At 40.5% G+C, this 13,335-nt stretch overlaps 1 protein-coding gene across 5 annotated transcripts in view; it reads left to right on the forward strand.

Moving 5' to 3' along the window:
- The first annotated feature begins 8,399 nt into the window (after positions 1–8,399).
- Positions 8,400–13,335, forward strand: part of nrg1 (neuregulin 1) — an 84,300-nt gene continuing 79,364 nt past the window's right edge. For 4 of the 5 annotated variants that reach the window (XM_084103596.1, XM_084103594.1, XM_084103595.1 and 1 more), the window contains exon 1: positions 8,400–8,964. In XM_084103596.1, the coding sequence (XP_083959722.1) occupies positions 8,511–8,964 (454 nt within the window). In that variant the 5' untranslated portion in view covers positions 8,400–8,510. The remainder of the gene's footprint in view (positions 8,965–13,335) is intronic. The other variant, XM_084103600.1, reaches the window with a different exon arrangement.

Consider the following 13,335-nt stretch of genomic DNA (forward strand, 5'->3'; position numbering starts at 1 on the left):
TCTGTGGAACTGAGTGCCATGAGTCAGGGTTTACCAGTCAGAGCTGAAGAGTCCAGGAGAAATACTTTAGAGATATTTCTCTGATCTATACGGACACATGATGACATGAATGTACACTACGGGACAGAGGTTCATTACAGATAAAACAACAAATCAGACACATTCTTTCAAACCAGCTTTACAGAAAATTGTGATGTTAATGTTTATAATATCTTAATATCTTCATGCCTTGTAGTCACATTTAGCAGATTAGAGCTGGGCGATAATATAGTTTACATTTTGAGACGATACAAGCAATCAAGCAGTTGAGATTTGCTATATAATAAATGCATCACCCTACAGAATACTGTGTGTTTGCAGATAAATCTGGACATACTATATCCAGTTTTATATAAAGAGCTGTTTATTAACATGCTATCAGATAGCAATGATGATATCAATCAAGCATGTTATTGGTAAACTGCACATCTGAACATCTTTAGAAACGTGATATTGAAACTAAGATGTTCTAATTTGACTCGGAATTAGTTTTCTTGTCTTAAAAAAGTAACATTCTGCTGTTGGAGAGTGTTATATAATCTTCAGCAGTGTTAGTGCATTAAATCATTAACCAGATATACAATCTATAAATATACATTTTAACAATCGACTGCAAGCTCGCCTCCAACAAATGATAGAACAAAGTCCCGTTCTATTTTGATGATTTGTTTCGTTCGGAAAATGCAAGAAAAGCTCTGTCACTACTTCCATTTCATGACAACTTTTAGGAAATTTTTGATGAATTTTTAAAGAATTGCTCTTATAATGGATTTTTCTTAACTGAAGCTGGTTTTCATCTGGCCCCTCGACACCTTCCTAGAGAAACAGCCTGCCGGGACCTCCACCCTCTCAGGCTTGTCCACATGTTCGTGTGTGTGGTTGAGGAGGCTGGTTGAACAGTATCTCAGGAACTGCCTGAAGCTCTCCGTGAAATCCACACTCTTTGTAGCCGCCAGCTGTCCCGTGTGGCAAATACTGCGCATCCACTGTCAGTTTTGCATGGCTGAATCTCTTTGATGAAACTGGCCAGAGAACTGTGCCTGGCTTTCATGACACTGATGTTGTCGCTGATGAACATTACCACACTGACGGAGGGAAGGGTGCAGTTCCTCATGCTTCTGCTACAGTCCATCTGTACCACAGCACAGGTGTCCAGCTCTGCTCTGGAGAGTCCAGCTCTAACCAGCTCCAAAACATTACACACAAACTAACGACCAGCCACAACTTCCAGATGCCATCTTTATTTTTCTTGCTCAACTGTCACAGAATGGAAAACACAGGATTGTGGGATATCAAAGGCAGCGAAGGATACATCTATGCTGCCTTCAAAAATCAATCAGATGAAGGGGTCTTGAAATGCATCCTCTGAAGGCAGCATTTATCAGTTTTCAGACGCAGCGTGCGTCTCAATCAGCTCCCTAGTTCACTGATCAGGGAGTCGGCCATTTTAAGGTCTGTCTCAATCACAGAATCCTTCCAGGGCACTGAAACATTCACTCCCTAAAAAGTCCCACAATGCACCGTGAAAACCAGGGAGCATCGACGCTCACTATGTTCCCTTAACGTAAGTTCTGAAGTGTGAAACATAAATCACGTGAGCCGACTCACTACACGTAATGACACTCGAGAGAGGTTTTATAAAATACAAACCATTATTTTATTATGTCAGCATAAACATACAGGTAAAGAACATAATATAGCAAACATTTTTAATTTATTTCAGGCTAAATCATAATGTACTTTAAATAACATTAAGTAATGCCAGAAAGATTAATGATGTTGTCACATCGCTGGAAATAGAGTCATCAGTGTGTAGTGAGCCAGCGTCCTTACTGTCCTTTAAGTGCTTTGAGTACGCAGAAAAGTGCTGTATAAATGTAACAAATTATTATTATTCTTTTTATTATTCCCAGTGCCCGAGTTTGTAAACACGATATACTGGTTCACAACCTAGGAATCTACAGGGAGCTGACTGAGACACACCATGAGTTCTGACTCCCCTGAACAAGAGGGAAGCAAAATACAATTTAATAAACTTTGAGCAAGTACACTTGCTGGATGGAGACAGACGGTTTGTACTGGATCAAACCCAATGGATTGGGACGGAATGGATTCACAAACAGCTTGTTTTGAACTGGTGGTTCTTGGACACTATCAGCTCAGCTCTCCTCATTGGGTTCTTCTCAGAGCACTTTGAGAATGGGTAAATCTTGAACACTGCCTGCAGTCTGAAACTGACCCAAGCAAGAATGTTTGCCCCCCTGGGCAGTTTAGTGTGACTGTGTGTTTAGCTGGCTCTAGTACTTTATTGGGACAAGTGTGCTGAAATGTTTGCATCAGCCCCTTTTATCTATTCTAGATGTTACTGTGGTGGCAGAATCTTATGTTTGTTTTTGAATAAAACCAAGGCAGGGTTTTATACACGAGACTCCATGAATGCAGGAATATTAGCAGCTATTATTTTTTATATTTTAACAATGACTGCTTTAAATAACATCCAGTCTAAGTTGACCAGTGGAAGTCAAATTTTAGAAGCAATTATTTTTGGTGGTTTATTTCAGATTATTATTCGGCTCCATGGGGCTGTTGTGCCTTGTGTGTTCTTTTGTTTTTTTCTTTTGAAAAGCCTTTTGAAATATTTTCTTTTAATTTTACATTATTTTAGAGGCAAGGCTATTCCTTCTAGGTCAATGTTACGTTGACCGAACTCAATATCATGTGACTTTGACATGGAAAACCTTACTTGACATTACATGACCACACAGTGACTTTTAGGTCATCATAAAAGTGGCGTACCATGAATTGCTGTGTACCTTTACAGCTACTTTTTGTTCTGTGTATATTATAATCCGTGTGATTGTATTAAATGACATCATGTAAAATACAAAAAGAGGGCACCAATTAAAAGCAGTGGGTATGGCTGTGTGCACCACTGAGAAAGGCCCTTCTAAACAGCTTTTAAAGTTTTGGCATCAAGTCTATAACTGAGAGTTTGGAAGCTCACCAGGCAGGGCCAGCTGGAGTTCACAGAAGATAATCTAGGATCAGACTGTTACATGTAAGTGTTTTGGTTCTGTTTTCCCTGTGCCTGTCATTTGACCCAGTTTTTCAGTTTGTTTGATTAATCGTCCCGTTCAGTTCACCTGTGTTCTCATTAATTATCTTGTTAGCTCTTTTGTTCGCTCTGTGTATTTAAGCCTTCAGTTTGAGTTAGTTCCCTGTCCGGTATTGTTTGTGTAAATGTGTAGTTTTGACGTTTTCTCCTTTTTCATTAAAAAGACTCAAAATAACATTATTTCTCAACTCAGAATACCGGACTTAAACAGTTTTTTTATAGCAGCGTTTTTCCTTCCCATTTTTCTTTGTTTTCCCCCTTCTATGGACCTGCCAGCTATTCAGTTGCTCTGCCTGGATCAGGGAGACCATCCGCTGGGGACTTTCTAAAGCTAGCATGCCAAACGCACTACCCAGCAGTCTAAGGCACACATATTCCAGCAGACGGTCCTAAGGAAAACTTTGCCACATTCGTGGAGTGAACAATGACTTGCCTGGCTGAAGACCACACCAGCCCCACTCCACATCCAGAGACCAGCCGCCCACGGGCTGCACGATGCTGACGCTAGAGCCCACCGCAGACGAAGGAGATCCACCTGCCGCGATGGACGAGTCTGAGCCTTCTATGAGGACGGAGAGTGACATCACCCCGGAGCCAAATCCACACGGAGAGTCTGACCAGGTGTGTGAGCCTGCAACACTGTGCGTCGCCTAAGGAGTGCTTGTGGAGTTCGAGGGAGGAAAGTGGGAAGAGAGCACCACCCACAACCCCACCGCTGTGATTTCTATGGCCTCTGGAACATATGTAAAGAAATTATTGAAGATGTTTGAAGATGATAATTTACCTGTTTCTTCTAACCCCACTGGTTCTGCCCAGCTCTGAATCTCCTGTTTCCCTGCTGGTTCTGCCCAGCCCATGTTACTTGTGATCCCTCCCAGCCTCCCTCTCCCGCCTCCTCTGACGGCAAGTTCCTTTTCCCCAGGCTCCGCCGGTTCCCTTCAGCCCCTCTGCATCTCCTACACTACACGGTGAGGATCTGCCTCTGCGCTTCAGGTCACCAGCTCTGTTAAGAGGATCCCCTGGCTCCGCCTCCAGACTCGGAACCCATTGCTCCACCTTGTCTCCTACAGAAACCATCATCCTGATGGCTCCACCAGGCTCCCTCATCCAGAGTGCGAATTATCCCACCATAATTGGGGTGTACTGCCCCTCCACTACTATATCAATCCCCACCGTGATCGCCAAGTGCAACATGTGTTGTGCAACACACATACAAGGTCTAAACATGCGACAAACTGATAATCAGTAGGCTACAGAATATCTCATTGTTATTATATATCCAAAAGAGAACTGTTTTGATCAACTCCCAAAAGTTAGAAGTTAAGTGCCCTGAAATACCATTCTAATTACTAGTAAAAGTAATACCTTTACAAGAAGCCTATTGCCTATTTCAGGGTTTTCCCTGGCTCAAAATGAGGCGGAGGTGGTAAAATCATAATAATGTATTTTAATAATAAGATAATTAAATTTGTATTTTTGTGTAGATCATCATATAGCCTAATGTGTTTCCGACATTTTTTTTGTTGGTGGAGCTTGGTATCTCTAGGGGGGTCCGGGGGCACGCCCCCCCCGGAAGAAAATTTTGTACATTTTAATCTGGTGCACTTTGAGTCACCCGAATCCACTATTAAAAATAAATAATCCACCCGCAAACCGCCCAATGATATTCTCTGATTTAGATCTGCATCTGATCATCACATTACAATTATTCAAATTCTTAGTGTTAAGCATGATAATATGGTAACATATCACACTGAAGTAGGCTTCTTTGGGCAAAATTACATTTCCTTAATAGCCTAAACAGAGGCTTTACTCCCTTCAAGCTTAAATTGTCAATGTTTCATTACATCACTGTTTGAAAACACTCAGAATAATTTTTTGTACCTTTATAAAGGGCATTTTCCCCTAATTTTATTAAATGTATGCTCCATCTTTCATTTCAAATTTTTAAATTTGATAAATATATTCAATTAAAAATAATTAGACACTAGGCTGTTACCAATAAAATTAAATAATTTACATTGAAAAATTATAACTGTATTAAATTAGATTATTTTAAATATTTTTGAATATACAAATAAGGAATGTTGAAAAGAATGATACTTTATGAAACTAGCGTTTTGTTATTCAGCGTTGACACTTGCTTGAGAAGTTGAAGTCGTTCTCTATCTCCGTTGCTTCTAGCCACGGTGCAAAATGGTACGGTCCACAATAGGGGTGTCTTAAATCGCTTTACATTAAAATGTTCCTACAGTGAAAATAGGAGTTGACTTGTATTGTAACTGTAATTATATTTTTTCACAATATCAGAAAAATTATCTGACCCCCCCTTAAACCAGTGGCGGTGCCCAGGGGGGGGCAGTGCCCCTGTGTCAACAAGCTTGGCCCCCCCTCTGGCCCCCCTAAATTTGGAATCGTAAAATCACACTAAACAACTGCGTCTGCGCATTTTATCAGCTTGTCATATGCGTGTATATTAGACGCGTCGCGTGCAGTTCTTAAAGAGACAGTAGCCCTAATAATAAACATGCTGCCGCTTGTCCTTAAAGAGATAGTTCACCCAAAACCAAACAGTTGCTGGTCCCCATTGACTTCCATACATAGTAGGAAAAAAATATACTATTGAAGTCACAGGGTTACATCAACTGTTTGGTTACTCACATTCTTTCAAATAACGTTTATTTTCAACAGAAGAAAGAAACTTATTCAGGTTTAAAACAACTTAAGAGAGTAAATTATTACTTTTTTGGGGGAGAACTATCCCTTTAATGTTAATAAAACAACAAAAAACACAGAGGAAATCATTCACTGCTCTTGACTGAGAACTTTAAGTCTGTTGTGTTTTATTTTCATATTTGTTTATTTAATTACTTTCTTCAATTCTACTGTTGAATACACCTATAGCTGAAAAAATAAAGCACTGTTTATTTCATTTGTATATTAAGTTGTGTATGTGTAATATGTATCTCTGTTCTTAATTTTTAATAACAAAGAAAATAATGACAAAGATTTTTTATCTTCGCCACTTTGGCCTAAATGTCTGCCATTCTTTTTTATTTTATATTTTGTTACCTATAAGGCTTTGTTTTTGAAATAGGGACATTAGTTTGGCTGTAATGCTCAGTCACTTGCAAAATAGTAAAACCAACATGAAAAATGAATCGTGATAAAATCGTGATTTTCCTGAAAAAAAATCGTGATATGATATTATTGCCATATCGCCCACCCCAGGTGTAAAAAAGTGCCTAGATGTGCTTAGATGCTAAAAATGTGTTATTATTGATCATTATATCACACTACAATTAAACATAATGAAACATTAATTTAATTAATAAATTATAAAGCTATTAAAATTAATAGCTTAGCTAATATAATTTATTAGCTTTTTCTAGAGATTGCAGTCATGCATGACATGGTGAAAAATGACTTGAAATAATACTGAAAATAGGTTAAGATGAATGTTAAAGGTGTGCCCCCCAAAAACACAAGTGGCCCCTGCCTGGCCCCCCCAGTTACTGTGGTCTAGAACCGCCGCTGCCCAAAACTGATATTTCTGTCCCTTTGGGAACTATGCCCTCATCCCACTGGCTGCACCTTCGTCAGACATCATCCTGACGGCTCCACCAGGCTCCGCCTTGATCAGAAATAATCCTGACAGCTCCACCGGGCTCCCTCATCCCACTGGCTTTGGTCAGACATCATCCTGACGGCTTCACCGGGCTCCCTCTGCCTTCATCCTCAGTCCCACCGGCTCCTCATCTGACGCTCGTGGCAGCGGCTCCACCTCGGTCTCCAGTGCCAGCTTTGTCGTGTGGGCTCTCCGGCTCGTCAGCTCCACCTGGGTCTCTTCTCCCTCGGTCGTCTGCCCGGTGTCCACCTTGGCTCCTCCCTCCCTCCCTCTACTCCACCCTGGAGCTTCATCCTGGCTGGTTTCTGGACCTCCATCTGGCTCCTCCTGCTCCTGGCCCCCCTGGGCACCTCCCACCCTTCACTTCCCCATGAACTTATGTGTTTGACTTGGTTTTGTCTTGCCCCTCTCCAGTTCCTCGACCTCCAGAGCCCCCATCCTCTCTCCTGAGTTAAACTGTTATGGCGTGAGGACGCTCCTTATCAGGAGGGGGCATACTGTTACATGTATGTGTTTTGGTTCTGTTTTCCCTGTGCCTGTCATTTGACCAAGTTTCTCACTTTGTTTGATTTAATTATCCTGTTCACCTGTGTTCTCATTAATTATCTTGTTATCTCTTTTGTTTGCTCTGTGTATTTAAGCCCTCAGTTTGAGTTTGTTCCCTGTGCGGTATTGTTTGGTGTTAATGTGTAGTTTTGACTCTTTTTCTCCAGATGTGTTCTCCTTTTTCATTAAAAAGACTCTTTGATATTTCTCAACTTGTGCGTGTATTACTACACGTGACAGACAAGCTGGACAAATTCAACTTAGTATAGTAGAGGAAATTGTGGATAGTTGTTAAACGGGAAAGTTGTCTCAATGTCTATCTAACAAAACTCTTAAAGTTTTTTAGTTCAAATCCAATTACACAAAAACTTTTTTTCTCTTTTACATTAAGATCAGTTTGTCCCCCAAAGCTAAAATTCAATGTCGTCTCATTTTTTTATGTTTGTTAAGTAAATACAGTAAAACACACTGACAACATTAAGACAAGAGTCACTAATGACGATTTCTTTTTTCTCAGATCAAGAGTATTTTTCAGAAATGTCAGATCACATTTATGCAGTAGGATGTTATACGTTTTATTTACATTCATTTTAGTTTCTATTTGCCAAAACGAGTTTGAGATTTTTGCTGTTTCATTCATTTTAAAAGCTGTTTAATTTTTTCTCAACAACTTTAAATAGCCTTTATTAGCCTATAAGCTATTGTTGGGCAAAACTGAAAAAGCTTTTAATAAAACTTTTAAATACACATTGTTTCAACCCATGTTTGGGTCAAATATGGACAAACCCAACCATTGGTTTACTTTTTTAATTCCATTTTAAACCAAAACGGTTGGGTCTGTCCATATTTGACCCAAACATGGGTTGAAAGTTGACAGCTTATCATTTTTTTTAGAGTGCAGATATGTTGTGGAAGAATACTTTTTGTTTAGTTTTAACAGAATATCAGGCCTATTTAATATATTTTCAAATCCCTAACCACTATTTACTTTAACCCACACACGACGCGACCAATCGCGCTGTCCTTCGTCGCGTCGCATGCGGTGTCGCGGAGGGGAAATCCTCACCCCGCCTCCTGTAATACGATCAGCTGAAGAGCCGACAGAACCCACGCGTCTCTTCATTCACTTCTCCTGCTCCACTTTAATCCGTCCCGTTGAACGCAAGAGACGCGCGCGCGAGGATGCGGCGGATTCCGTCAGGTCGCGATTGTTCCGCGCTCTCCGCGCTCTGTGGAGTCGCCGTGTGTTTGTGCCTGTGGACGCGCGTGGTCCGGGGTGGGAGCGTCGCGTGCTCGCCGCCCGCGGCGTCAGTGCAGGAGCGCGTACGCCGCTCGGGGGTCGTGTTTGAGGGCAGGCTCCAGGAGGAGGAAGAGCGGCAGGGCAACGCGTCGCGTCAGGTGCGCGTCAGGGTGCAGCAGGTGTGGCGGCTGAAGGCGGGAGGGCTCCTCAAGAACTCTGTGGTGTCGCTCATCTGGTTTGAAGGTGGCAGATGTTTCCAGCTCAACACCGGGATCCGGTACATGTTCTTCATGGAAGCCACTAATGACACGTCCGTGTTCACGCCGGTCTTCCCTCCGGTGGAGACCAAGCGCACCGTGAGGAAGGACGTGAGTCTAGTGCTCTGTCAGGAGTGCGGTAAGACCCTTATATATACCTGTCAGAAGTGCATATGCACGGGAGTTTAGTTCAGTGACACACAGCAAAACTAAACTGGAACTTTCTTTGCGTTTTGTTTTGTCTCCTGACTGTTGATCTTGGTGCTGATGTGGAGCTCAGGGGAAAGTACAGTGATACTATCAGATACACTTCATATTCATTCAAAGCACATTATAATGCAGCTTGGTTCTGGGCTGGACATTTTAAAGTCACATTATTTTGCATAATGATTTCAAATGTACTCTTTTCACATTCCAGGGTTGGGTAAACTTGAAGGGAAGCTATACATTTGACCCAATAGCAAAAGAAAAATCAGTAATATCATGCTACTGATTGAGACATGATAGTATTTACAGGACACTGCAACATTCTTCAAAGAGTACTGTGGTAATGTCCATTGTAGTGTTGGACAGTGAGAGTTTTAACTAAATATGTTGCTATCTGATGTTCATTTAACAGACTAGTTAAGCATACATCCTCTGAAGATCTCAGACTGCTGTCAGAAGGTCTTGTGTGTTTGACAATATTGTATTCAAACTTGTTTGACCAGCTTGACTTGATGGATGGATAAAACTGTTTTTTGTTTAATTTGAATTTTTTTCCATTTTTGGCACTCCAGTTCACGTCATGCAGAAGAATTATTCAAAATCTGGACCGTCAGTGCCTTAAATCTGTGTTTTTGGCAGGATTTCCGCAGAGATTACTACCACTAATGTCATCATCAGATTCTGATGGATTACAGAAATTCCTGCTCAACCCTGTTGCCTCTGTATTAAAGCTAACCCTAATGATTTGAGCGAGGAGACACTGCAGGAAGCTTTGGCTTGTGTTCACTTTGATTAGCTCATGTCACATCATCTGTACTTACAGAACATGAGGTTGAAAGGTTAGATGAGGTGTTACGAACATTGAGAGGCATCTAAAGTTAAAGATGATTCTTCTGTTTCTCATTTGCCTGCTATAGTTTAGGCTTGATCATTGTCTGACATATTTTGACTCGTGTCTGCTAGCGTGCCTACCTACAGTCAGTTGATTTTGCTTGGTGGTTTAACACAAGGTCCAAGTATAGTTCAATGTTAGCATAGGCTACACAAGTCATTCTGCCTTTATATGTTCCCTCCACATTTATTCTTTGTTATGTGCACCAACAGTCTTGAAGTTCTGGCACTACACATCATAGGGAACCCGTTTGTTTGGGTTAACGGTGGTTAACGGTTATTAGACCTGCAACATAACAGCATTTGTGATAGAAACTAATGAATATATTTTGGCTTTGTGATTGAGCTGCCTTTGTTTGAATTTGGCAAGATGAAATCCTCCAGTATTGCTTCATTGCCTGTGTGCAGCGGTAATGCTGTAAGAAGCTTTGAGATGTTCATGAGCTCAGCTTTGTGTTGTTTTTCTCACTCAAAAATAGTACAATAGATTCAATAAGTTGTTAGTCTTGAGTGTTCATTCCAGTTACACCAGTGCCGTGTTGCTCTCGAGTGTGTTTAATACCCACTGCTGCCCTCTGGGAGAAGGTCATTCACCGCTCTGGTGCTGACGCAAATATTCCTCTGCTGTCTTTTAATCTCACTATTGTGAGTTTATCTACTTCCAGTCCTGGCATGACCTGAGAGGTCTGTCCCATTAATATTATGAGAATTTAATGATGAGAATTTGAATAGATTATGGACATCTAGACATCATAAAGATTAGGTTTTTGAAGAAGAAGGAAAAAGCATGTGTCAAATGAATGATGATTTTGACACTTTTTTTTAAGTGTTCAGAATCAGATTGGGAAAACATCTCTAATATCATGATGTACAATACAGTTAGTAAAAGCAGGAAAGGTTGCAATAATAATTTCAGGGACAGGTAATTTATGTTATGTTGAATACTTAATATTAATCGTATTTAAAGCGCTGATTTTCAAAACATTGTTTTTCTTCCAATTTCTATAATGGCAATTGAATTGATTTTAAAGGCTTCAACTCCTAAGGGAACTACAAATTCCATCCTTCTGTCAGATAATAACGTTATTCATTTTCTTTATTGAATCTTATTGATTTACAATTGCCTGCAGGAGAAGGCATTACTGAATGGAGTCAAGGTTTAGCCCAAGCAAAGTGACGAGGAAAATAATGAAGACGAGGGGAAGAGAAAAGCGTGAGCTTCTAGCGCATTATAATGCAGTTTAAAATGGGTTAAGTCGCTGCTGATCTTGGATTGTAATAAATCTACGTTTTTAATGTTTCATTGTTTTACTTCAGTGAATAAAATCAATCACACAAAATCCAAAGTTAAGGCTTCAAAGAAATATTGCAACGGCATATAATGTGATGCTCATAAACAATCAGGACAATTTATTTAATAAACTTTCTGTTTAACTTTAATGGAATTCTAAATCGTATTGAATAAACTGGGTTGTAAAAGAAACGGCAGAGGTTAATTTGCTGTATTTTGAGTGTGTACCAGAGATAATTTATTTGAAGGACAGCACATGAGCTGGATCTGTGGCAGATGAATATGAGAGCTGAAGTTAAGTCTGGACACATATCTCAGAAGGGTTACACAGATACCCAGTCATAATCCCATGTCCTTTCACAGATTATCCCATAATCCCATCTTTATTCTGCATTCAAATGGCCCACATTCAGCACGAGCTCCTAGAACACCAAAAGTGTGACACCCTGCAGTTTTATCATGTTGCTTGCTATCTAGTTGCAATTGCTAGTGTACTTTATTTATACAAATTAGTATTAAAATTACAAAAGAATTATTCACATACAGTTACAGTTGCTTTAACAAAATTATATCGAATGAATTAATGCATGCAAATTGCATATGTAATTGCATCATCCACAACTCATGTGTTTTGTCTTTCTTTATTATTATTTTTACTACCAAAGCAGTGTTGTAGTGTAAGGGCATGGTGTGTTCACACTGGGCAGGTTTGGTTAAAACAAACCCTGAAGCGATTGCTCTGTTAGTGCGGTTCATTTGAATAAGTGTGAACGCTGCCATCGAACAAGCGGAACAAGACTTGTCCACTTCCAAACAAACTGAAATTCATCGACTGAAATATGAACGCAACATGGACCAAACACATCTAAACGAACCAAAAACAGGACATGATGTCACAAGATGCGACCCTAAAATGTGCTCAAGCATATCTGTTTCCACTCGTCATAGTCCCGATGTTGCCCAGCACATTTCGGGACAGGCGTCAGAACCGCGTCTCCGGGTCTTCATTTGTTTGTGTGTGACAGAGGGATTCCTGCCACTATTTTGACTCCTTTACTCATTTTATAAGCTCTTTACGAGTTCTCAGCTTGTCAAAATACCATCAAATGTACAAGCACATACAACAAGCGCATTTAGCCCAGAACACAGCACTGTTTTAGATGTTCGATCGCAAAATGTACGTAATAAAAGCTTTTTTTTGTTTTGTATCTTTAGGTTCAGTTTTAAAGCTACACTGTGTAATTTTTTTAAGTTGATTCTTAGCAAAAAACACTTTGTTCTTTCAAAATCATATGTCCTCATTCATGTGTAATTACTTCCACCAACTAATCAAGTATTCTCGTAAGCGAAGAATCTGCCATTCAGGATACATATGAGCGAGTCGCTCGAATGGCGGCAGCCGTGTTGCGCCTCCATCTTGAAAATACATTAGCCAAAGAGGGACATACCTGGAAATTCAAGCTTCGCCTTTCGCGTTTTGACACTCAGTGGCACCGTGACGAATGCGAGGGGGAGATTACTCGCGACTGTCGGCAGATTTGAAATAATACGCAGGAGTTAAAACGCCCTCGGATTGGGAGGGGCTAGAAAGTAATATTCAGTTGGTAGTCATAAACAATTTCACCGCTAAATGGGAGAAAATCCTACACAGTGTAGCTTTAAAAATGACACTGTGAATGCTAAGCAAACCAGGACTAAATGTATCTTTATTTAGTCCGGACCAAAAGAACCAAGAGAGTTACAAGTGTGAACGCCTCAAGTACTGTAGTGTAGTGCTGGATTTCTCACCGCTGGCCTTCGAGGGCCATTGTCCTGCAGAGTTTAGCTCCAGCCCGGTCCTGATCAAACTCTGGTCTTCAGGAGCACTTGATAATTACAGGCAGGTGAGTTCAGGTGAAATGCTCTCTAATGCTGTGAGTGCTTCACATTACAAGGCATTACAAGCTCAAATAATTGTTGTGGTGAGTATAGTTGAAGTATATTTTATCATAGTCAGTTTAAATGGGGAAGTTTGACTCCGACATTTGTTGTAACTTGTTACTCATTTGTCAAGTTGAATGGGAGTCATATGAGAAGGGAAGAAATGTGTCTTTACCGCTGGAAGTACCCTGTATCAGTTCC

This window comes from Abramis brama (assembly GCF_963993115.1).
Source record: "Abramis brama genome assembly, chromosome: 25".
NCBI lineage: Eukaryota > Metazoa > Chordata > Actinopteri > Cypriniformes > Leuciscidae > Abramis > Abramis brama.